General features: G+C 42.9%; 1 protein-coding gene across 1 annotated transcript in view; it reads left to right on the top strand.

Moving 5' to 3' along the window:
* Positions 1–26,538, top strand: part of INO80 (INO80 complex ATPase subunit) — a 114,933-nt gene that overhangs the window by 73,713 nt on the left and 14,682 nt on the right. The window contains exons 26-29 of the mRNA XM_040969963.1: positions 1,232–1,457; positions 5,405–5,532; positions 11,647–11,741; positions 19,250–19,322. Coding sequence (XP_040825897.1) covers positions 1,232–1,457; positions 5,405–5,532; positions 11,647–11,741; positions 19,250–19,322 — 522 coding nt within the window. The remainder of the gene's footprint in view (positions 1–1,231; positions 1,458–5,404; positions 5,533–11,646; positions 11,742–19,249; positions 19,323–26,538) is intronic.

Raw genomic sequence — 26,538 nt, 5'->3', positions numbered from 1 at the left:
GAGCCAGGCCACCATGACGCAAACTGGCTCCCACCTAGGATCCCAGCGCATAAAAGGTGAAGACTTTAGCCACTAGGTTACTACACCAGGTCCAATAATCTCAAATCTAAAAATAAATGAATAAATAAAAAACCTTGACAACCGTTGATGTAAAGACAGATTGGTGCAAAACGGAGAAGTCAGTAGTGAGGTGCAGATTTTTAAGTGCCTGATTTCTGAGAAGAAGTGAAAATATCTAGGTACAGTCAGTGCTTTATAGTCTCATCTCTACTGTACTGTCTCCTATATCCAGTTTTTCCCCATCTTTAAGTCCAACTGTCTGAGAAATGTATTGTTTATAATAGGCTTTTAGCATTTTTATCAACATGGGCTTGGCAATTACCCTAGTCCCATATTGTGAGAAAGAAATTAGCCTGTCATTTTTAATTGTTCTTTATCAGATGACTCCATATCTATCTCAGTAGCATTGCTTGTTAGAGTGGCGATAGTCCCAGAAAACTGAGAAGGGGTAAAACCTGTGCATTAATAAAAGCCTTCTACTTTGGGAAAGGAGTATCTTTGTGTTGCGTTTCCCTCGTGATGAGATAAGAATTTGTGCATAGCCTCAGTCCTAGTCAGGAAATGAATCTGCTATTCTCCGCCAGTTGCTTCTCTCATCCTGGTCCTTCCCATTCCTCCTTCCCGTTTATAGCATGAAAGAAAACCTGTCTTATCATCCATTAGGTTTGTCAGTCAGCAGCATGATGAGGAACAAGGGGAAAATATTGATAAGCCCATGAACTGTGCAACAGAAGCATTAAAGATAACATCAGATATGCTGTGCCAGTATTCTTTAGTTCTTTCATGCTGACTGACTAGCTCCAGCTCCTTCTCTGTCATCACACTTAGCTCTCACTAACAGAAGAACGGTGCCCAGCACTGAGGGGAGGCAGCAATTGATAGGACTTTGGCATGTACACGTGTGCACACATGCATCCTGATACTGATGGCATCCTGCTTTAGTAAATACTCTTGCTGTCTCTGGATCTTGAATTGTTTACAAGCTTGTGCTGTATGAGGTTGGCCTTTTATCTATAAATTGGTCACAAGGGACAGCTTAGTTCATCAGAACCAGGGTATTTAATACCATTAACCTAAAAATTAACTTCTCAGTTTGATTTCCAAATTGAGGTTCCAAAAGGTTTTAATGTAGAAAATGTGCAAGAGCCATCTCCTGTGATTCTCAATACAGGTCACCGCAGTGCCATTGGATTCTTACTGCAATGACCGAAGTGCAGAATACGAGCGGCGAGTTTTGAAGGAAGGAGGCAGTCTGGCTGCCAAGCAGTGTTTGTTGAATGGGGCCCCTGAACTGGCTGCTGACTGGCTAAATCGACGATCCCAGTTCTTCCCGGAGCCAGCTGGAGGACTCTTAAGCATTAGGCCTCAGAATGGCTGGTCTTTCATCAGGATTCCAGGTGAGTTCCCCATTCTCTTATAACACATTCCCAACTTTGGCAAGGGAACTCATAGGTGAAAATACCTATCAATTTGTGATTTTTGTGGTGATATAAATGTTTTTACATTTGTGCTTAAACATTTTCTTTTGACGGTTAAAAAAAGGAAGCTTTTTTTCTGAAAAAAAATGTATTTGTTTAAGTTAGAGATAGTTTGGTACTTTGGTCGGAAAGGATCCTGGTTGAGTGATTACAGCTGTCTTGTGCCATTGCCAATGAAATGAATGAGAATGTCGTCATTCACAGAAAGCCTAGTTTTAATTTCATAAACAGTGTCCTGCACGAAGCACTAGAGATCTAAATGATAAGAGGAAAAACAGTGCTTTGTGCCAGAACACTAATAGATTCCCAGACCCCCTTGGGTCAAGGTTGGTTTTTAAAAATACGCTGGGTTTGCATCTTTGACTCAATAGGATTACTTTTAAGGAAATTGAACTTGGAAAGTACATACTCTCCTATTGTTTATTACACCTGCTAGCGAATTAAAGTGGTAGCTTAGAGCTACTATTAGTTCTGGCTGTCTAGATTTTTCTGATGTCTTAATTATATGTATCTATTTGGCTGAACAGTTAACTGAATATATAAATTCAGTTTTATATATATATAAGTTATGAAAGACAACTGGATTTCAGGGTTGAATGCTTGTTTTTTCTACCAGTGTTAACTTTACAAGGGTCAGGAGGTTTTGTATTAGGTTATTAGCAGCTTGGTGAGTCCCTTGAACTAGAAGCTGCCTTTTTAAAAACAGTTACAATATATACCTTTGTTACTGCTTTAGTATACAAAAAAGCAAAGGATAAAAGTATATTGTTTGAAAATCAGGAGAAGAATCTAAAGGATAAAGTTGGCTGGTCTGGAAACCACACAATCCCAGGTGAATGGTGAGCAGAAGTATTGGAAGAAGTTAGATAGATAGCACCTATTTCTTCTTCCTCCTGTCTTTATTCTGGTTCCTATGTTCCCAGTACAGGAGTTAGAAGGCTTATTGCTGGCGCTGTGGGAATCTCTTGTGGCTTTTCCTGTTCTTTGAAAGAAAAATGGACCTTGTTTAAATAGCAGGAAGTGTCTGAGTTCTTTTTGCATCGATAAAAAGCACCAACCTCACTGGCTGTTTACTGTGAGAACCAACCAGCTCCTCTCTGACCCCATTGTGCTCTGTAGACTAGCTGGGGCAGGGCAGTGGGGTAGGGGAGTCACTGGAACCTGTATTTTATCTCTTTCCTCTATACTTTTTCATTTTCTGCTTCCCTGGGAAGGGTTGGTTCCATTTACATTCTTCAGAAGTGTGAAACCAAAATCCCCTGGGCTTCAGAATCTAGATTGCTTCTCCATGTTTGAGCACAAAGTTATACTCCTTTTAAGAAGCTCCTGTCTTTGCAAAAGGGAGAAAATTAATTAATCTGTTAATTTAATTGTATTTGCCATTGCTGCTACCCTCTTTTTGTTTTGTTTCTGACTAGGATATATTTTGTGGACAGTAATAATCTGTACCAAGTGAAAATACCATAAGAATGTACCGTAGAATCCAATCACAGGAAAGATTAGGAGAGAACAGCTCTCAGCATTTGCTGAGCTGCTATTCAAAGAAGGACCTGGGCACTGTTTCACGTGGCAGAATCAGCTTGATTTCTAGGGAATTGTGTTTCTCCTGGCTTACTAACAGGTGGTACTCTTTGTCAAATACACCTTCAGTAACTTCCAAAAATTGTAATGTGAGTGCCAGGCTAGAAGACAACAATCTGTACAGAGAGACAAACCTAGTAGTTACCCTTAGCACAGTGAATAGGGAACAAACAGGGTCGGGCAAACACCAGAGGCTGCTTGCCTCTGTCGAGCATGCTCACCAGGCATTCAGAAATAGTGCTCATTGCTGAACGCTGTTTCCTTCTCTCAGCTTTGCCTTCAGAATAATCTTAAGACATCTAACTCATCCACTTCCACCTCTCACACCAACACAGTGACAAGCTGACAACTAGCTCCATTTCTGCCTCCTTTGGGCATGTTAGATTTCCCAAGGATGCACATCTTTCTAATCCTAGTGTCTGTTATTTTGGTTAGCAAAGCAAAATAGTTGTGTAAAGTAGGAATGTGTGAGAACCATTGAATCATGATTTTTAAATAAATCAAAATTCAGGCACAAAACAGATTTGTATATGCTTTAGTACTTGTGCTCACAGAGCACATCTAGCTGGAGAGAATAGATAAGCAAGCTGCCAAACCTGAGGAGCATGGCTTGCCTACTCTCTGTTGCTGAAAAATATTTAGGTTTTTTTTTTTTTTCCACTTTCCTGTGCTTTGCATGAGAATACAAAGAAATATAATAACTGAAGCTGATTGATAGCTCTGTGGAACAGGTTTAGAAGCTGTAGAAATCTGGAGGCCCCAGGCAGTGCAATGAAAAGAGAAGGGTAATTATGACAAGAGAACCTGAAAGTTGTTATGAGAGCCTGGCTGCCTGATTAGACTTATACAGGCCTCCTTCTCTGGTGCCAGGGAGAGGGCTTAGCAGTTGTTTCTGTCCCAGCTGCAGTCATGTGATTGTGTTGGTAAGGAGACCAACAAAAAGAGGAGCATTTCAATAATCTAAACAGGACCAAACAAAGAGGCTGAACAAAGGTGTGCGCTACTGCATGGGGGGAGGGGGGGTTGGAAGGAACACTGGGGCCTGGCAGCGTTCCGAAGGTGGGAGAAGGCAGGCTGCGGTGCTGACGAGTAAACATCCAGGACCTGAGGCTTTGTAGCAAAACAACGAGTGATGATTTGTTATGGTGCTGTCAGCACATCCGTTCTCCTTGGGTTTATACAAGAATTGTGCACTTGGCAAATAGTGGTGAGAGCAGAGAAATGACGATTGAGAACTTTTGGATTACTCTGAACAAACTGCCTTTCCAGTTCTCAGGGTCTCAGGGAAACATAAGGATTATAACAGGAAAACCAAACAATGTGTTTTCCTAACAGATTTTCATCCTTTCAAATGTTAGTTGTCTGTGTGATATCTCTGTAGGGTGTCTCTCCCTTTCTGGGTTCCTCAGCCCCTTCCACACTGACTGTTCCTGACCTCTTTAGCCACATCTCTTCCCTCTTAATGGGAGCAATTGTTCAGGGCCTGTTTATGGACCAGTCTACAAACAGGAAACTCTCCTTCCTGAAATATGATGGGAATTGAATGATACTGAATGGATAAGATGAAATTTTGTGAGTTAAATGTTCTTTAAAGATCTCTGGCTGAAATGCTTTGGTTATGGGAAGAGGAAGGAGAAAACCTAAGTTAGTGAGTAACACAACTTCGTTTCACAGAAACGTCAAGAAACGTCAACGAGCCCTGGTGGTATCTTTATTGAATTACAACTTGGGCTTATGACCTTGACCAAACAAACTATTTGAAATTACCAAAGAAAGCTCTGGTGTAAAATATAGGGGAAAAAGGCTAAAGGGTGTGTTTTATTTCTGTTTCTTGGTATTTATGTTTCTTCAAGGCAGGCACAGCCCTTATTTCTGTCCATTTTCATACTTTCAGGACAGAAACATTAAACCCACAACTGGCAGAAACAGATATAACTAGAGATAGGATGGACAACCCTACTATTGCCCCACCATGACCCCCAAAAAAAAAAATCATTGTTAACTGAGATGCAGCCTCACTGAGATGGCTGCCTGCACCTGGTGGGGCAGGGAGGCTGTCCCTGAGCTCACAGCAGATGTCAGAGTAGGCCCACCTCCCGTTAGGATCATCTTCCTAGAGCACTCCTGTGGTTAGGCGTTCATTTTTCCTCTGGAGCACTTTCCTGCTGTCATGATGACAGGCGTCCTGGGTGTAGTAATTTTGGCTGCATACAGCTTTGCAGTGAGTGATTGTGTTGCTTCAATTAAAAGTTTCCTCCCACCCCCACCCCTTTTCTTCTCCCCAGGCAAGGAGAGCCTCATCACTGACAGTGGAAAGCTGTATGCCCTTGATGTCCTCCTGACTCGGCTGAAGTCTCAAGGACATAGGGTCCTTATCTACTCCCAGATGACCAGGATGATAGACCTGCTGGAGGTAGGAGAAGGATCCTTTGGAATCTAGAACACCTTGGCATTTAACTTGTAGGAATCAGGTGTCCGTGACAAATGTCAGCCCTGTTTAGTGCGAATCTCCCAAAAAAACCTTTTTGTGATTTTACAGTCTTTGCAGATGGAAAATATGCCAAGGATTTAATTCTCACCTTCCCATTACCAATGGAATAGAACATTCCTTATTAACTAGGAATTTTGAAAGGTCCACTGAAATTGTATAAGGGAAACAGAATCTGTGATTAGCTTTGTGTGCTAAAAACCAAAGAGCAGGAATTCGGTCTGACTTAATATAATCATTCTCTACATATTACAATCACTGGGAAAGTTTAAAACATACTAATGTGTGTGGGGAGTGGCTGGCATTGTGTTGCAGCAAATTTGAGTATTGGCCTGTGGTGCTGGCATCACATGTTGGAGCATTAGTTCAAGTACCACCTGCTCCCTTTTGATCCACCTCCCTGGTGTGCTTTGCCTGGGAATAGCAGAGGATGACTGAAGTACTTGGGCCCTGTCACCCATGTGGGAAACCTAGATTGGGTTGTCGGATTTGTGACCTAGCTTTGACTTGCTCTGACTGTTAAAGTCATCAAGCCATCTGGGAAGTAAAAATAAATGGAAGATCTTCATTCCTCCATTGCCTTTCAAATAAGTAAACATACCTTAAATAAAACAAAACAAAAATGATATCTGCCTCCATCTCTACGAATTGTTGGTAAGTTTAGAATGAGGCCTGGGTATCAGGCTACATAAAACCTTCTGAGGTATTCTGGTATGCAAAAAGGATGATAACCAATGGATTTTATGGTGAAAGATATAGCTGTCTTACTGTTTAGGACAGGTTTTGTTTCTTTAATTAGTTCTATGTTGAGATTTTCTCTACTTGTCTTAGAGTCTTATTATTTGAAGAAGAACAAGTCATGGACATAGAAACAGGAGGATAAAATAAGAACGTATAATCAGAGACTACTAAGATGTGTCTGTAAGAAAAACATCCAGAGGCTAGTTTTTTTCTTGGATTCTCACATGTAAGGCTTTGTTTTCTAGTCCTACTACTTTGTAGAGTAGCAGTATTTGGTTTTTACCCCTTTGAGTATTGTCAGTAGGACAAACTTTCTGGCCTATATTTTTGTATGTCATCTACTTGTAAATACTTACAACTAACTTATTTACCACTGGACAAGTGGTTAAGCTCATGGAAATTGACGACATTGAAGGTCCTAAAAGCAATAATCCAAAATAAAAGGAGTATCTATACCTCTCATGCTGTCTTCAATCAAGGTAATGCAACAGCAAAATCATATGGCTAACTTTTCATATGTGTGTGTGTGTGTACATTTATCTTGTCACAAGTATAGATTAATTGGTAATTCTTGCTGCTAATTACAGGTCTCCCATGTGGGTACAGGGTTCCAAGACTTTGGGCCATCCTGAGCTGCTTTCCCAGGCCACAAACAGGGAGCTGGGGTGGGAATCAGGACTGTCAGGACACGAACCAGCATAAGGATTTTAGCTGCTATGCTACCGCTTCAGGCCCACTGCCAATTATTTTAGCCAAAGTAGTAGGCTAAGGATTTCATAAAAGTAGTAAAGGTCTTTTACAGGGCTGTATCAGCATGTTATAATCCTTAACATCCTTGATTCTTAAGGGAAATTTCAAGGAAATTAGTGAATAACAAAAAATAAGCTAATTCTGGTAGGTGCAGGTAGTTGTAGATGGTTAAAAATTGATACAGCCTTGCCTTTTAGTCTTTCATTCTGTGCTCATTAAAAGTTACTAAAACAAGTAAAACTGTGATATTTTAAAGAGTTGTGCTCAGAATGAGTACCCTCAGCCCTCCTCACAGGGTCACTGCCTGTGCATATGCAGTCCAGCATCTGAGCATGGGCTTGCCAGACGGTGGGCTTGCAGACAAGAATGCATGAGGAACAAACAAATTCCAAGCCTTAATTTCATGACTGCTGACATTCCTTCAGCGTATGTTTAACATATAACTAGGAAGCTGGAGCCAGAAGATGTTACATCTGGCCATGTTTCAAAAACAAATGAAGCTGTTATGTAGCTCCCTTAACACTGGTATTTCTTGAAAATATTCTGTAAGTTCCATTTTTTTTTATCTTACTTAAATGAACCAAATTGTAATCCTCAAATAGAAAGAATTTGTCTTTCAAAGAGTATGTTTAGTCAATTTTATAATGGAGGTTTTCAGTATAAACATGCAATTACAGCATGTTATTGCCTTAAAAACACCATCGTGTGTGTGTGTGTGTGTGTGTGTGTGTGTGTGTGTGTGTGAGCCCCAAGGACCGTGTTAGAGAAGTGTCCTGCACAGGTGCTTTCTTTAGGTCCATGTGACCTTCACTTTCATAAAAACACCTTGGCCCTTGCCTTGCTTCTTTGTTGCCAAAATGTTAGTTATTTTTTTCTTTTCACAAGTGTATTTTTTCCTTTGATACCATGTACCCTGCATAAAGAGGAAAAGAGAAATCTTTAAGAAATAGTTAAAAAAAAAATCCTCACATAAGAGCATTTAGGTTGTTGTTGCCAGCCGCATCTGGCCACATGCCGTACCCAAAATGGCGCCGGCCGGAAAAGCCACACCTTGGTTCCTGGTGACGTAGCTTTCGCCTGTGCAGTGAGCTGAGGCGTGGCCGGCGCATGAACACTGGGACTGACGAATCCAGTTTCCCAGGACCCTGCGTAATCATGACGCCGACCTATCATCGGCGGAGGCGGGGCCAGTCAGTACATAAGAGCAGACAGCCTGCCAGGGTCGGAGCCTTTTCCCTCCTCATCTTGGTGCATGCAATAAAGATTACCGCAGAAGACTTCACTCGCGTCTGCCTCTTATCACCGGACAATAAGGAACGTGGGCGCGACAGGTTGTGCTGTGTAGTTGTTCAGAGTCAGCATCTCATCCTACAGCCTTTTGATTTTGTGGTTGTTATTGTTGTTGTGTCCTGTGCCTGGCTGTGTTTCTGTTCCTAGGGACTCAGCACAATTAGAAGACATGATTTCTCATTCTGTGAGAAGAACTGGTTTGGGGTACTTAGTACTTGTTCAGTATTTTGTAAACTGATGAATAGCCACCTCCTTCTCTTAGGTAAAAATCTGGCTTTACTTTTACTTTTGTGTAAATTTCAGTTCTTTTTCCAAAGAGAACTCTTCATTGAGAAGTTTCAACCTTTCATGTGGCACAAAATAGGGTTTCTGGGTAGGGGATAAAATTACCAGCACCAGAAATTTTCATTTCATTTTGTCACAGATAAAAGTCAATGATGTAAGCCTGGCGCTGTGGCCTAGCAGCTAAAGTCCTGGCCCGAGGGCCAGGATTGGGATCCCACATGGGCGCCGGTTCTGATACTGGCAACTCCACTTCCCATCCAGCTCCTTACTTGTGGCCTGGGAGAGCAGTTGAGGATGGCCCAAAGTCTTGGGCTCCTGCACCGCGTGGGAGACCTGGAAGAAGCTCCTGGCTCCTGGCTTCAAATTGGCACAGCACCGGCCGTTATGATCACTTAGGGAGTGAATCACTGCATGGAAGATCTTCGTCTCTGTCTCTCCTCTTCTTCTCTGTATATCCGACTTTGAAATAAAAAATAAATAGGGCGCGGCGCCGTGGCTAAAGTCCTCGCCTTAAACGCGCCAGGATCCCATATGGGCGCCGGTTCTAATCTCAGCAGCTCCACTTCCCATCAGCTCCCTGCTCGTGGCCTGGGAAAGCAGTTGAGGATGGCCCAAAGCTTTGGGACCCTGCACCCATGTGGGAGACACGGAAGAAAGTTCCTGGATCCTGGCTTCGGATCGGCATAGCATCAGCTGTTGCGTTCACTAGGGGAGTGAACCATCGGACGGAAGATCTTAATCTCTGTCTTTCCTCCTCTCTGTATATCTGCCTTTCCAATAAATAAATAAAGCTTTTTTTTAAAAAAAGCACCGGCCGTTATGATCACTTTTTTAAAAAAAGATTTATTTATTTATTGGAAAGTCAGATACACAGAGGAGAAGAGACAGAGAGGAAGATCTCCCCAAGTGGCCGGTATGGTTGGAGATAAGCCAATCCAAAGCCAGGAGCTTCCTCTGGATCTCCCAAGTGGGTTCAGGGCCCCAGAACTTTTGGCCATCCTTGACTGCTTTCCCAGGCCACAGGCAGGGAGCTGGATGGAATGCAGGGCCGCCAGCATTAGAACTGGTGCCTATATGGGATCCCAGCTCATTCAAGGCAAGGATTGTACCTGCTACGCTATTGAGCTGAGCCCGAAAAGGTTTATTTTAAAGGAAGTATTACAGAGAGGGAAAAAGACACAGGGACCTGCCCTACACTGGCTCGCACCCTAAGTATTCACATTGGCTGAAGCTGGGCCAGGCTGAAGCCATGAGTCCAGAATTCCATCCAGGCCTCCCGGGTAAGTAGCAGAGGTCTAATATCTGGGCCATGTTCTGCCGCTTTCCCAGGCTTCTTGGAAAAGAGCTAACTTGAAAGTGGAGCAGTGGAGCCTTGAACCAACACTCAGGATATGCTGTCACTACAGGTAGTTGATAACTTCCTGCACCACAGTACTGACTCTCCCCATGCCATTTTTTTAATTTGTAAGATATATATCAGTAAAACATTTGGATTATTATGATTAGATATTATACGTCTGTCTTTTTTTTTAAATTTTATTTATTTTTATTACAAAGTCAGATATACAGAGAAGAGGAGCAGAGACAGAGAGGAAGATCTTCCGTCCGATGATTCAATCTCCAAGTGAGCGCAACGGCTGATGCTATGCCGATCTGACGCCAGGATCCTCTTCCAGGTTTCCCACGTGGGTGCAGGGTCCCAAAGCTTTGGGCCGTCCTCGACTGCTTTCCCGGGCCACAGGCAGGAAGCTGGAAGGGAAGCAGGACTGCCGGTATTAGAACCGGTGACCTTATGGGATCCCAGGGCAAGCAAGGCAAGGACTTTAACCACTAGGCTATCACTCTGGGTCCCCTTGTTTAGTTTTTGAGGCATTTTTTTTCCCATGTACATTTACTTGTCACTTTGAAGCCTTTTACTGTGATCGACTCAAAAAGTTCATTTGTTGCTGTCTGAAATCCACTCTTCCCCTGAGTAGGAGAGTTAAGGTTTAAAGTAATAGCAGGGCTGGGCGCCGTGGCCTAGTGGTGGTTAAAGGCCTCGCCTTGAACACGCCGGGATCCCATATGGGCACCGGTTCTAATCCCAGCAGCTCCACTTCCCATCCAGGTCTCTGCTCGTGGCCTGGGAAAGCAGTCAAGGATGGCCCAAAGCCTTGGGACCCTGCACCCGCATGGGAAACCTGGAAGAGCTCCTAGCTCCTCCTGGCTTGGTATTGGTTCAGCTCCAGCCATTGAGGCCGCTTGGGGAGTGAACCATCAGACAGAAGATCTTTCTGTCTCTCCTCTGTGTATCCACCTTTGCAATAAAAATAAATAAATAAGGATCTGAACAACAAAGATTTATAGGAGGATTCATTCACTAGTGATCTCTTGAGGTTAAAAGTTCTGTTTTTTAAAAGATAAAGGCGTCTATTCAGGAAACTTATGTTGTATTGCAGTCTAAATCAGAGATGGTTTACTGTATGTAAGCTTTCTTGGTGGGGTAAGTGTTGTGAAATAGCTCCTTGAGAATCTGCCTGGGACATTGACATCCCATTTGGACACCTCATGTTTAAGTCCCAGCTACTCCGCTTCTAGTTTAGCTCCCTTCACCCTTAGTGGAAGATCTGAAAGAGGCTCCTGGGCTTTGGCCTGGCACAGCCCCACCCAATTGGGATCATTTGAGTTAGTAACCAACAAATGGAAGATCTCTATATATGTGAAAATGTATATGCACGCTGTGTGTAGCTCTGCCTTTCTAATACATAAGCTGAAATTGAGGGGAGTTACAATCTCAGATTCCCACTGATGTTGTTACATGGGAAGTAGCTAATGGGAGAACTGTCCAGACTGTTGGGATTATTCTCTCCCCATTTCATTCTGGGCATAATGAATTGCCTCCAATGTGGTAAGGTAGAAGGTGGTAGATGCTTTTGAGAATTAGAATACAGCCATGTGCATCGAACTTAATGTCTTTCTATCCCTGATTGGCAGGAATATATGGTTTACAGAAAGCATACCTACATGAGGCTTGATGGCTCATCCAAGATCTCAGAGAGGCGAGACATGGTTGCTGACTTTCAGAACAGGTAATGTTAATGCAAATTATAAAAATTCTTCTTTCTCTTCTAGTTCTTGAAATGGTGAGGTTGGTTTTTTGTTTGGTTTTGTTTTTTGTGTTTTTATGTTTAGAGTCATGTGATAGTTGCTACCATTTTAAGAGGTTGCTATAGGCGTATCATGCTTCAGGTCTGCAGATGTGTCAGAATGAATGAATGCATGAAAATACTTGGCAATTTTTGTGTTAAAATCTACTTTCTTGCAAGTTGGCACCTCTTCTGTAGACATTAGAGGAAACTTTTTCTGAACCTGAACCAAGATCTCTGCTCAGTGGGTAACAGTTGCCATCTTGGGGTATTGACTTAAAATGGGTTTTGGTTTACATCTGTGTTTGGGGAAAATGTCTGCCTTTTTCTCGCTTTCCTTCAGCATGTTACAGGATAGTAGAGTATGACAAACTGCTGTAATCAGCCTCTAGTTAAATGGTAGCTCCTGGCACAGTGCCTCTCCCACCTGCTAATGAGCCTGTGAAATTTCCAATGCTGTCTGCTGGGTGCTGCGGGCTTGCAGAACCATAATTATCCTGAGTGCTTGTTCTCATGGTAAGCAGGGTCTAATTACTATTCTCTCCAGGGAGAGAAAACCAAATGCTGCTGCAACAGGTCTGTGGAACTCCACTGTTAGCGTTCTTCCCTAGATCAGAAGCCACTTGCAATACCCCATCCCTTAGACTCCAGCTCTCTGCTAACCTTCCTAGAGAAGTAGAAAATAGTCCAGTCCTTAGTCCCCTGGAGACACATGGGAGATCCAGAGTTTTAAGCTCTTGGCTTTGACTTGTCCCAGCCTGTGCATTGGTAGCCATCTGGGGAGCCAGCTAGCAAATGAAAGATTTCTCACTGTCTCATTCTATGTAATGTTCGCTCTCAAATAAATAAATCTTTCTCTTTTTTTTTAAGAGATAATCTAATTAAAATAATAGGTTTTCCAATGAGGGAGGGGATATATGGATGTATCTCTAAAATATTTTAATCAATTTACAAGGGTTATTTGGACAATCCTGGTAACACAATAGGTTTGCAAAATTTAAAGGAATGGTATTTTCACCGTGAAATTGTACCTGTTTGCTTAGTAGAAATCTGACCATGTATATAGCATGTACTAAGGATTTTAACTGGAGCCTCCAGACCTTACAATGGAGAGATACCCAGAGAGCATTAAATTTATTTGGAGTCGAGATTATATCACTTTGTATCAAATGTTATGAAAAGGAGAAACAAAATTGAAATATATTGATCCCTACCTGCTTTACAGGCTAAATGCTTAGAGTGGCAATATGGTTAAGAAATATTCTGCAGTGCTGTGGCTTGTCAAGTTAAGCCTTTGCCTGTGGCACCAGTTTGAGTTCCAGCTGTTCTACTTCCTATCTGACTCCCTGTTTGGGGCCTGGGAAAGTAGCAGAGGATGGCCCAATGCCTTGAGACCTTGTACTCACATGGCAGAGTAGAAAAAACTCGTGGCTTTGAACCAGCCCAGTTCTAGCTATTACAGCCATCTGGGAAGTGAACCAGTGGATGGAAGCTCTGCCTCTCTGTGTCTCCTCTCTCTGTAACTTCCTTTCAAATATAAATGAGCAACAAAATATAAATAAATATAACTTTTTAAAAATGTTCTCATGTATGGAAACTGAACCTGTGCCTTGTGCTTACAAGCTGGCCCCTAAATTGAGGACTAAATAATCAACCTGTCTGCTGAGTGGCTGCATTAGCACCAAAGAGAACAGGTGTTTTTGAAAACAAAAAAGGATGCCCTGCCAAATATTTTCATTATTTTTAATGATAAGACATAAAAGGGGAAAAAAATAGTTTCAGCTAGAAAGCCCTGTGGTTCAAAGGTCAATGAGAGTAAACAAGAACTCCTATAAAAAGCCATTTACATTCCCTTCATACGGGATTTATTTATGAGGGATCCTTCCAGGAAAATGTCTGACTGAGACTAAAGACTGTTTGGTCAGGATGTCCTGGCTGCACAGCAGTGAGACCATGTGACCCCGGCGTGATCCTGGAGGCAGCGCTGTGCTCTGTAGTTCCCTGGTCTTGGCTTCCCTTCCTCCTGCCCTGTGACCTTGAGCCAGTGGACCCCTTGCGCACCCTAACAATGTGACCACCCTCTGGAAGCATGAGAGAAGGTGGCTGGCTACCGTGTGAGCTTGTCTTGAGAGCTTTGTTGCTTTTTCATTATTTTTCATCCATGCAGCCTTTCTCTTGCTGTAATCAGTGCATCCCAGGCACTGTTTTTGAGTGTTTGGTATAGACAGACCACAGTGCTCTCATACACGAATGAAACCTACATGTGTATTGGCTATTTGGTTTCCCAGGACACACCACCCAGAAGCCTGGTCTGACGGAACCTGAGTTGAGGATTCATTCTCTGTCCCCTAGAGGGCCCCCAAACCACCATGTTGTCTTTGTTATCTTTGGAGTGTTTCGCTCTTCTGTTTCGTTTCCAAAATTTTTATTCATTTGATTAGCACTACATCTATGGAGTAGAAAGAAACTCCTTAGCATTTTGTAATCTATGTTTTTGTTTACAAATAATCAAGTGGTAGGCTAGAAACTAATTTATTTGATGATAACAAGTTGGATTTCAATAATAAATAAGATTTCTATAATTTTCTGTGATTTTGGCCAAATAGTCATGTTCTTTATGAGAAGGCATCTTTTCACTACATAATTAACATACAAAAGAATTACTTTATAGCAAGTTTCAAAATTTTCCTGCTGATTTATTTTTCTTGTATTCTTTTTAATCATGTTTTGCTATATATCCTTCATATTTGTGACTTTTTTATAGAATATCTGTTATTATTGCTATTATTATTATTATTGGGAAGTCATTTATAGACAACAGAGACAGAGAAAAAAAAATCTTCCATCCTCTGGCTCACCCCCAAGAGGCTGCGACAGTCAAAGCTGAGCTGATCTGAAACAAGGACACATGGGCATGGAGCTGGATGGGAAGTGGGGCTGCCAGAATACGAACTGGCCCCCCTTTGGAACTTTATGATTTATGCTGTATGGTTGGATAAAAAAGGCTACCTTGTAAATCTAGTTAACTATGAAGTATTAAATTTCATGATAAAAGTTAAGGATAGGGCCCGGGCACGGTAGTCTAGTGGCTAAAGTCCTCACCTTGCACATGCTGGGATCCCATCCTATATGGGTTCTGTTTTGTGTCCTGGCAGCCCTGCTTCCCATCCAGCTCCCTGCTGTGGCCTGGGAAAGTAGTCAAGTATGGCCCAAAGCCTTGGGACCCTGCACCTGCATGGGAAACCTGGAAGAAGCTCCTAATTCCTATCATAGGATTAGCTCAGCTCCAGCCAGTGTGGTCATTTGAAGAGTGAATCAGTGAACAAAAGATATTCTTCTCTGTCTCCTTACTGTATATCTTTCTTTCCAATAAAAAATAAATAAATCTTTTTAAAATAAAAAAAAAAATCGGGCCTGGCTGCGTGGCCTAGCGTCTAAAGTCCTCGCCTTGAAAGTGCCGGGATCCCATATAGTGCCAGTTCTAATCCCGGCAGCTCCACTTCCCATCCAGCTCCCTGCTGTGGCCTGGGAAAGCAGTTGAGGACGGCCCAAAGCCTTGGGACCCTGTACTCGTGTGGGAGACCCAGAAGAGGTTCCTGGTTCCCGGCTTTGGATCGGCATAGCATCGGCCGTTGCGCTCACTTGGGGAGTGAATCAGTGAACAGAAGATTTTCCTCTCTGTCTCTGTTCCTCTCTGTATATCTGACTTTCCAATAAATAAATAAATCTTTTAAAAATAATAATAAAATAAAATTTTAAAATATCAGGGGTAAACCAGAATTTGTTGGTAGTACAAACATTTTGGGATCATGACTTACAAGAGGCCTCTAGACATTGTTATTCAGACCTGCTTCTAGGAAAGTTATGTTTAATTGACTGCAAATAATTGGCAGTTTTCCACTACGACCTACCCAGTTGAGTGATTCATAAAGATGTTCATTTCACAATTGTTCCTTTACTGATACTAACATTTCATGTTGCTACGTCATCAGTTAGTCACCTCATTGGTATTCATAGCATACTGGTTTTACAGTCCAGGAAACAGACTTTGAGTGGTCAAGTGACTTTAAAAGAAAGAATAGCCTAAAGGAATAAAAGCATCCTGATGACTGTGTGTTTCAGAGTTTTATTTTTTAATTATTGAAACCCACAGACTAAAATTCATCTAAAGCTTTATGCTTTATAACCTTTGATGCATTCGATTTTTTTTTTTTTTTTTTTTTTTTTTTTTTTTTTTAGTTTACGAGCAGATGCCTTAGCATAGTAGGTTACACCTCCTCCTGGGGCACCAGCATCCCTATGAGCATCTACTCATGTTCCAGCTGCTCCACTTCTGGGGCATCTGTCTTCCAGTGGGCTTGAAAAAGCACTGGAGGAGACAAAGCCCAAATGCTTGAGACTGGACCCTGTACTCCTATGGGAGACCTGGAAGAAGCCTGGCTTTGTAACAGCTCAGCTCTAGCCATTTTTGGCCATTTAGGAAATAAACCAACAGATAGAAGATCTCTTTTTCTTTTTAAAAAGTGTTTATGCTGACGTTGCAGCCCCTTATCTGCTCCTTCTAATTATTTATTTCCGTCCAGATCCATCAAACTGATTATATGACCAAGGATAGATGTTACAAATGATAGCTCTATCCTGCAAGCTAACATTGCTCTAGAAGTATTTCTACTTTTAGTCTTACTTACAGACATAAAAGGAGTGAACAGTCTGATTTAGAGAACTATGCAGTCACACCAAAATAATGCAGCCCCATTCCCTCACTCATATATATTGAACAAAACAGTGAAGGGTGGCAGGAACGTGAAAATGTAAAATTATATTAAGATATATTGATTATCTGCAAGAACTGAGTTAACACTGAGCTTCTGTCTCTGTGTGCTCAGGGTTGTCTTTTGTTCAGTATCCTCCTTTTATAATCTGGCATGAGTTTTGTTCCTAGAAAGATACCGAGTGATGGGGCTGGCATTGAAAATGCTGCCAATGGCCTGGCGCGGTGGCGCAAGTGGTTAAGGTCCTCGCCTTGCACGCCCGGGATCCCATATGGGCGCCGGTTCTATCCCGGCAGCCCCGCTTCCCTTCCAGCTCCCTGCCTGTGGCCTGGGAAAGCAGTCGAGGACGGCCCAAAGCTTTGGGACCCTGCACCCGCGTGGGAGACCCAGAAGAGGCTCCTGGCTTCGGATCGGCATAGTATCGGCCGTTGCGCTCACTTGGGAAGTGAATCATCGGACGGAAGAGCTTCCTCTCTGTCTCTCCTCTCTGTATATCCGCCTTTCCAATAAAAAAATAATAAAAATAAATCTTTATTAAAAAAAAAGAAAATGCTGCCATCTAAGCCACTGCCGACACTTTCAGCATACCCTATGAGCACTAGTTTGAGGTCATGCTGCTCCACCTGTGGCCTAACTCCCTGTTGATGAGCCTGGGAAAATAGTAGAGGATGAGCCAAGGACTTGAGGTCCTCCCACCCACATGACTCCTGGCTTCAGCCTGGCCAAGATCTACCCATTGTATCCATTTGGGTAGTGAACCAGCAAGTAGAAGAGCTCTGTCTTTAACCCCTCCCCTCATTCTGGCTATCAAATAAAATCTTTTCTTTATTAAAAATTAACACTAAGTTAATATTTTTGCCATTAATGATAATGAACCTTATGTTTATTTGTATTTCTGATTCTTTATAAGGACTTAGGAAAAAGTGGAAGCAGAGAAAACTTCTTAAGATCATTTTGGCATTCATTCTAGAGCACTTTAATCCCAGCCTGTCTCATGGACTGATCAATTTAGTAGGTAGAAATCATGGTCTGGGTTTTAATACCTACCTCATATCACTAAAAAATATATTTGTTGGACCCAGGGTAATGGCCCAATTGGTTGATCCTCCACCTCTAAGCACTGGTATCCCATATGGGCACCAATGAATGTCCAGCTGCTCCAGTTACCATCCAACTCCCTGCTTGTGGCCTGGGAAAGCAGTGGAGGATGGATCAAGTGTTTGGAACTCTGCAACTGTCTGGGAGACTCAGAAGTTGTTCCTGGCTCCTGGCTTCAGATTAGCTCAATTCCATGTGTCTGCTTGAGGCGTGAAACAGCAGATGAGGGCCCGGCGCAATAGTGTAGCGGTTAAAGTCTTCGCCTTGAACGCCCAGGATCCCATATGGGCGCCGGTTCTAATCCCGGCAGCCCCACTTCCCATCCAGCTTGTGGCCTGGGAAAGCAGTCAAAGATGGCCCAAAAGCCTTGGGACCCTGCACCCGCATGAGTGACCCAGAAGAGCTCCTGCCTCCTGGCTTCGGATCAGCTCAGCTCCAGCTGTTGCTGCCTCTTGGGGAGTGAACCATTGGACAGAAGATCTTTCTCTCTGTCTCTGTTCCTCTTTATATATCTGCCTTTCCAATAAAAATAAATAGCTCTTTAAAAAAAGAAAGAGCAGATGAAAGATTGTTGTCTCTCCTTCTCTGTAAATCTGCTTTTCCAGTAAAATCTGTGTGTAAATAAATAAATATAAATAAATTTTATTTGTTTCACAAGCAGAGAATAGAGACAAGATTTTTTTTATCTGCTGGTTCACACCCCAAATTGCATCAACTAGTGCTAGGCCAGGCCAAAATCAGGAATCTAGAACTCCATCAGGGTCTCACATCTGGGTGGCAGGGGCCCAAGCACTTCAGGCATCCCCCACTGCTTTTCCAGGCACATTAACATAGAACAGTTGGGACTACATTGGTCGTTACCTGTGGAATACCGGCATCTCAAGGGGCGATTTCACTTGCTGTATCACAGTGACAGCCCTTCTCACGTTGTTTTCCTATGGCTTATTTCCTGAACTACTAGAAGTCATGGTTCTTAGGGATAGTAACAGAAAAAAATGATTGATTTGTCCCTTCTCTGTGAATCATGAATGGTTTCACATGATAACAATGACAGCATCTCAGAACTATCAAAACCACAGCACTTAAGCAGTACCCTCAGAAGATGCTGCACATCAGAGATCCTAGGATGAAGCTGTCCCTCATTCCTGGACCTGATAGGCTTAGGCTGCTTGGTGCAGCCCTCTACCCATCCCCCCAGGAAGAAAAACAAATTGGAAGCAATTGTCTTATTCATTTCCCCCTATTTCTTGACCATTTGCCCTCTAATCAATGAAGCATTTCTGCAAGGAGACTGGCTTAACATGGACATACATCTATCTCAACTATGTGGTCATCATCAATAATAAAATAAACTTATTAAATTAAATAATGGCTGCTACGTGGAGAGACATCTCTGCTTCCACATAACACAGTTCTGTTATATTTTTACCATAGGTCTGTATTTGTACTCCTCGTCAAATAGTAAAGGACTGCTACAGTCTGACTGCACATTGCCAGAGTTTAGCAAGAGAACACCTTTGTCCAGAGATTTGTGTGCTGTGTTCCATTCTTCCTCTTACCCTGTGCTTCTCTCTGCTGCAGGAATGATATATTTGTGTTCCTGTTAAGTACACGAGCTGGAGGACTGGGCATCAATCTCACGGCTGCAGATACAGTGAGTATCAGCACAGTATACTGGGCAGTGCAGGTTTTCCACTATTCATATGGTGTTGGCATTTGTTCTTTTTGTGACATACCACTTGTTTGTTTGTCGCCGTGCCGTCCTGCAGCAATGGACTTGGTTTTCGGAGCCAATTATAACACATGTGGATTCTGACTGATGGTCAAAGCTGGAAGTTTTACTAGTCATATCAGACTTTATACACTGAGAGTCATATGGGATAAGGGAGGATGTATTGAGCTTATCAACAAAACCCTTCAACTGTTTCTATGCTTTAGTTTGGAGCTCCTTTTGACTTGTATATTCCACCAAGTGTTGTCATACACATGCTGTCCACTCAACTGTTCTTATACAAATGGTATCCAATCAGGTATAAAAAAGGTAGCCATTTGATTGTTCTCATGCAAATATTATCCAATCAGCTGTAATTCTGTGCTCTCACCTTCTAGGGTCACAATGTCCTCCTACGTTTGTTTATTTGTGTTTTCAAAGATTATTTGAAAGGAAGAGAACTAAATGTTAAGACAGGGCTCTCATCTATTGGCTTCTTACTCAGATGTCTTGCTTTCACAGCCAGGACCAAGCCAAGGCTGAAGCTGGAACCTGGGAGCTTGATCAGATCTCCCAGATAGGAGGCAAGGGTCCAGGCACTTCAGCCATCGCCTACTTTCTCCCAGGGTGCATGTTATTAAGAGGAACTGGGATTCAACCAGGAACTCCATTGCATGATACAGGCATCCCAGTCAGTGGCTTAGCCTCTAGGTCAGAAGCCTACCCATTTCTTTTTCTTTTCTTTTTTTTTTTTTTTTAAGATTTATTTTATTTTTATCGGAAAGTCAGATACATACATAGAGCGAGGAGGAGAGACCACAACAGCCAGAGCTGAGCCAATCTGAAGCCAGGAGCTCTTCCAGGTTTCCCACACAGGTACAGGGTACCAAAGGCCAAATGGGAAACGGGGCTGCCCGGATTAAAGTGGTGTGTGTCCTGGCTGCTCCACTTTTCTTTTTTAAAGATTTATTTTTATTACAAAGAGAAATATACAGAGAGGAGGAGAGACAGAGAGGAAGATCATCCATCCCAGGATTGACTCCCCAAGTGAGTGCAATGGCTGGTACTGTGCCAGTCTGGAGCCAGGAGCCAGGAACTTCCTCCAGGTCTCCCACATGGGTGCAGGATCCCAAAAACATTGGGCCATCCTCGACTGCTTTCCCAGGCCACAAGCAGGGAGCTGGATAGGAAGTGAGGCTACCGGGATTAGAACCAGTGCCCATAAGCGATCCCGGTGCATTCAAGGTGAGGACTTTAGCCACGAGGCCATGCCGCGGCCCTGTTCCATTTTCTATCTACCTCTCTGCTTAATATGGCCCAAAGCCTTGGTACCCACACCTATGTGGGAGACCCAGAGGAAGCTCCTGGCTCTTGCTTTTATTGACTCAGCTCTTGTCAATGAGATCATTTAAGGATAAGTTTCTTACACAACTAATCAGCAGCAAATATTTAGTGAATTTTTACCATGTGTTGAAAATATCCTGGGCTGCTTGGGATACTCACCAGTGCAAATAAACAGACTGAAAAGAAAATATCAGAAATCTGATTACATTTATTTTGTTAACTTATTACTCTTATTCTGCAAAACTCAAATGTTTTTGTTTCTTAACTTTCAAAACATGGTTAAAGAGCAGTGAAATTTGTAATTGAAAAAATAGTATATTCTGGGCCAGTGTTGTGGTATATTGGGTTAAGCTGCTCCCGTGATGCTGACATTATATATGGACAATGATTTTGTTTCAGCTGTTCCTCTTGCTATCTAGCTACCTGCTAATGAGCCATGGAAGGGAACAGAGGGTATCACAAGTCCTTGGGCCCCTGAATTCATATGAGAGACCCAGAAGCAGCTCCTTACTCCTAGTTTAATCTGGCCTCATCCCTGGTCTTTACATCCGTTCCAGGAGTGAGCCAGTGGATGGAAAATTTGTGTTTCTCTATCTTCCAAACAAGTAATATACATATTTGGCAACAAATTATCCATTTTTCCCCCAGCCAGTTTCCTTGCAGGAATGCTTCATAATCTAAAAGAAAGAAAAGATTCTTTTTTGAATCCTAGAATTATTTCTAGGCTTCAGAAATACTTAATAGCAATTTCAGTAACCTTGTGTCTTAAAAATGCAGAATTGCAAAATTATTTTTATAGAAAGTGTGACTCTAAATATGGTACTGACAATGGTCTAATTTATTAATCCTTCTATCTCCAAGCACCAGCATCCTATAGAGGACCAGTTTGTGTCCCAGCTACTCTGCTTCCCATCCAGTTCCCTGCTTGTGACCTGGGAAAGCAGCAGAGGATGGTCTAAGAGCTTGGGAACTCACACCCATGTGGTAGACCTGGAAGAAGCTCCTGGCTCCTGGCTTTAGATCTTCTCAGCTCTGACCATTGCAGCCATTTAGGGAGTAAACCAGCAGATAGAAGATCTTTCTCTCTGTCTCTCCTTCTCTCCATACATCTGCCTTTCTAATAAAAATAAACCTTTAAAAAATGGCACTCACAATAACTCTTATGCCTCTCAGTGGACTACAATGCATCCGTGTTGCTACAAGTTTGAGGAGTGTGCTTGCAGAAGAGTCATGGAGAAATGAGGCCCAGAGATGAGACTTGATAAATATACGGCAGCAAATCTGGAGCTAGAGTTAGACTCTGTGTTCCCTGTCTCCACTCGTCAGCTACATCTGTTCCTGTTCCTTAGTTATTGTTACCCCATGGCCAGCTTGCCTTCAAGAATGAAAAACAGGGCCTGGTGCAATAACGTAGCTGCTCAAGTCCTCACCTTGCATATGTTGGGATCCCATATGAGCGCCGGTTCTAATCCCGGCAGTTCTGCTTCCCATCCAGCTCCCTGCTTGTGGCCTGGGAAAGCAGTTGAGGACAACCCAAAGCTTTGGGACCCTGCACCCCCTTGAGAGACCCGGTGGAGGCTCCTGGCTCCTGGCTTCAGATTGGCTCAGCTCCAGCCGTTGCCATTTGGGGAATGAACCATCAGACGGAACATCTTCCTCTTTGTCTCTCCTCTCTGTACATCTGACTTGGCAATAAAAATAAATAAATCTTAAAAAAAAAATTAAAAACAGATGCTGTCTTCTCATTCAGTATCAGTTGAAGTCTCCCAAGAAACCTCATTCAGGGTGACCCCAGACCTGACTTACTCCAGTTAGTTCAGGGTCAGGTTCAGTCTGTCACCCACATTAGCAGATACACATAGTGGTAATTGCAGTTGCCTGATCAGTTCTATCCCTGGCCTGAGTCCCAAGTTTCACCAGTGAGTGCAGCAACTTGCCCCTGTGCTGCTCCTGTGCATGCCAGCATGTGCTATGGCTTGGCCTAGTATGCTACCCACTTCTAGACCTGCCCATACACCTGTTGACAGGTGTAACAACCTTGCCCCACCTGGCCCACACCCAGCACTGACTCACATGCTCACCAGCAAGACTACAGCCTATTAGGGGAGTTCCCCAAGTTCTCACACCAGGCCAACTCCCAGACATGGATCTCACGTGTACCAGCACAAGGTTGGCCCCTACCCAATATACTCCACCCCCTATCTCGGCCCTTGTGTGTACATTTAGGTCCCTGCCACCTATTCAACAGACCAGGCTTATGGTTTCAGCCTGACCTACTCTAAGCCAGTGTAGATATTGGGATTAAATCCATATTGAGAATTGTCTGTCTTGCCCATCTCTCAATAAAACAAAATTCTGAAATTTCCCATTAGCTAGAAAATAGAATGCCTTTGTTGTCAGTATCTCCCTTTCTAACCTAAATGCCAGACTTCTTTCCCTTCCAAAATTTCATTTTCCAAAAATAATGATTGACATGTAGTTTCCTGAACATTTGCATAAACCATTCCCTCAGCCTTGATCAACTTTTCCACCTGGTAAGACTTTTTTTTTTTTTTTAAGATTTTTAAAAATTTTTATTGCGGAGTCAGATATACAGAAAGGAAGATCTTCTGTCTGATGATTCAGTCCCTAAGAGGCCGCAGTGGCCAGAGCTGAGCCAGTCTGAAGCCAGGAACCCAGAGCCTCCTCTGGATCTCCCACATGGGTGCAGGGTCCCCAAGGCTTTGGGCTGTTCTCGACTGTTTTCCCAGGCCACAAGCAGGGAACTGGATGGGAAGCAGGATGAGAACCAGCGCCCTTATGGGATCAGTGCTTTCAAGGCGAGGACTTTAGCTGCTAGGCCATGGTGATGGGCCCCAAAACTTTTTTTATTATAACTTTTTTTTTAGGGCTCAGCGCGATGGCGCAAGTGGTTAAGGTCCTCGCCTTGCACACCCAGGATCCCATATGGACACTGGTTCTAATCCCAGCGGCCCTGCTTCCCATCCAGCTCCCTGCCTGTGGCCTGGGAAAGCAGTCGAGGACGGCCCAAAGCTTTGGGACCCTGCACCCGCGTGGGAGACCCAGAAGAGGCTCCTGGCTTCAGACCGGCATAGCATCGGTCGTTGCGCTCACCTGGGGAGTGAATCATCGGACGGAAGAGCTTCCTCTCTGTCTCTCCTCTCTGTATATCCGCCTTTCCAATAAAAACAAATTGGAAAGGCATATTTGCAGAGGGCCAGAAATACAAAGAAAGAGATCTTCCATCCACTGGTTCACTCCTCAAGTGGTCTCAACAGCTGGAGCTCAGCTGATCCAAAGCCAGGAGTCAGGAGCCTCCTCCGGGGTCTCTCATGCTGGTGCAGGGTCCCAAGGCTTTGGGCCATTGTTTACTGCTTTCCCAGGCCACAAGCAGGGACCTGGATGGGAAGCAAGGCCACCGGAATACTATCCAGTACCCATATGGGATCTTGGTGCATGCAAGGCGAGGATTTAGTTACTAGGCCATTGCACTGAGCCTGGTAAACTTTTGTTTTGCATAATGTTATTGTGACGTCACATTCCTTTTCAGGCCCCTGTGTCCATTCAAATTAATCATGACATTGTAAGTAATTTTTTAAATATTTAGCTTTTGATCTTAGTAGAAGGAAGTGTTGTAAATCATATTTCTAGTGCCTGGAATAATTCATTTGTGCTTTCATTCACTCACTCAACAAATGTTCAATGAACATCTTCGAAGGGCCTGGCACTGTTTTAGACCTTAGTAAAATTTAATAAACATTGAAACAAAGTTTACTCATAGTTACTAGGAATTACCTTTCTAGTAGGAAGTTGGAATGGGGGAAGTATGAATTAAAAAGATTCTAAATGCATGACTGTTATAACCAAAAGTACTTCCAAAAAAAATTGTAGAATGATTGGGGGTTGCCATTTTCTGTCATTTAGTAACACCTCTCTGATTGGGTGGTATTTGAGTCAAGATCCGGGGGTTGGAGAAAGCAAGCAAAGCATGTATCTGGCAGAATGAAGAACATTCCAGCCAGAGCAGATAAATGCAAAACCCTGAGGGTGACATACTCAGAACCGTGAAGCAGTTGCGAGGAGCCCAGCGTCACTGGAGCAGTCAGGGAGAAGGGGAATGGTAGAAGATGAGGTTGCAGACTCACTCAGGCCAGGGACTGAAATGGCAAGAGGACTGGGGGCGGATGAGAGGCGTGGGGATGGGTTGGAGGAGTGGATTGGAAGAATTTGATCAGTGTAAGTTGATCTGGCTTTAGCTTTAAATATGTCCCTCTGGCTTCTGTTTAGACAGGGAAACTGAAATTCTATAGGGGGGAGATAAAGACATGGGAGGATCTGTTAGGGATATCAGACATTAAATAGCAGTGTGTCCCAAGCAGCAGGGTTTGAAGGTGAATAGAAAGATATGGCTGAAAGGTATTTTGGGCTCATTATTCCAAGATAATACATAAGACCACAAGGCTGTATGAGGTCCCTGGGAAGGTCTAGCATTAGTGTTTTATTAAAACAAATTTCCCTTCTTCTGAGCTTGCCAATCAGATTCAGTCTGTGGTTTCTTAACAAATATTTCCTGCAGTTAGTCATTTGAATAATTTTAAAACTATGCAGATTTGAAAGCAGAGCTCTGTATCTGGCTGCTAAAGTTCACGTAGTTTTCTCTGTGGGGGTGAGGAACTCCTGCTAGCCACATAGAACCAAATGAGCCTAGGCCCTAATCCACAGCTGCAGGGATAGAAGCTAGAATCCCTTTGAACCCCACAGTTGGAGAGGGGCTCCTGAATACTGTCATGAATTCCAAGATATCTTTACAGTGTAATTGAGAGGAAAAGTCTTGTTCACTTGTAACTTAGAGGTTCATGGAATATTCATTGGAAAAATGTATCAGTGAGATTGAAATATATACCTAGATTATACTTGGTTTGATCTCAAGTGGTTGTGGAGTGTGTGTGTGTTTTGTTGGAGAATATAGATTGAGTTGCTTGTTTGGCATTTTTCCTTTGCCCTGAGGTTTATTTAGCTTTGGAATCCCCAGAACCACTTATAGACAAGGAAGAAGTTAGTCAGCCTAAAATGTCAGGAAAGACTATGGTCTCGTGATTGAGAATGCATGTGTAAACATGTCTTCAAACAGTGGTCTACTCACACATGATGTCTGTTCATACATGATGAGTGGCAGCTCCCTCTTGCTGTCCGTGTTTTTTGGATATTCTTCCTGGAGTAGGATTTTCTTTGCATTTCACTCAGTTTAGTAATGGATTATTATAAAGTATGCCATTTGTTCTGTTATTTTCGTGTCATACTGGTTTTTATTTTTTTCTTCTCTCCATTTTTAAATTATTATTTCATATTGGTTTTAAATGTTTATTGGCTTTTAAATGTTAGTGACTGTTGTAGCCCAGCTGGTTAAGACATTGCTTGAGACACCCACATTTCATGTGGAATGCCTGTTGGAATCCAAGCTAGTCTGCACTTGTGATCCAGCTTCCTGTTAATATGAGAGGCAATACTTGATGGCCAAGTACTTGGGTTCCTTCCGCCTATTTCTGAGGCCTAGCATGTGTGATGCCAGACCAAGCTGCAGGCTCTGTCTTCACCCTGTCCTAGCCCCAACTTTTGAGGTCAATTGAGAGAGAACCAGGATATGCAAAATCAATTAATGAATCAATCTATGTATCCCTCCCCTATCTCCCTGCCTCCCCTTGTTCTTCTGCCTTTCAAATAAATAAATAAAGTTTACTTTGAAATATTTACACATAAGGAGACTTGGGACCTTTTCCCCCTCAGTGGCAATCTGAGAAGTTCTGTGTTCCATGGA

The sequence above is a fragment of the Ochotona curzoniae genome, unplaced genomic scaffold (genome assembly GCF_017591425.1).
Source record: "Ochotona curzoniae isolate NIBS_2020 unplaced genomic scaffold, NIBS_Ocur_1.0 scaffold_4701, whole genome shotgun sequence".
NCBI classification, from domain to species: Eukaryota; Metazoa; Chordata; class Mammalia; order Lagomorpha; family Ochotonidae; genus Ochotona; species Ochotona curzoniae.
This window is presented reverse-complemented; position numbering and strand designations above follow the sequence as displayed.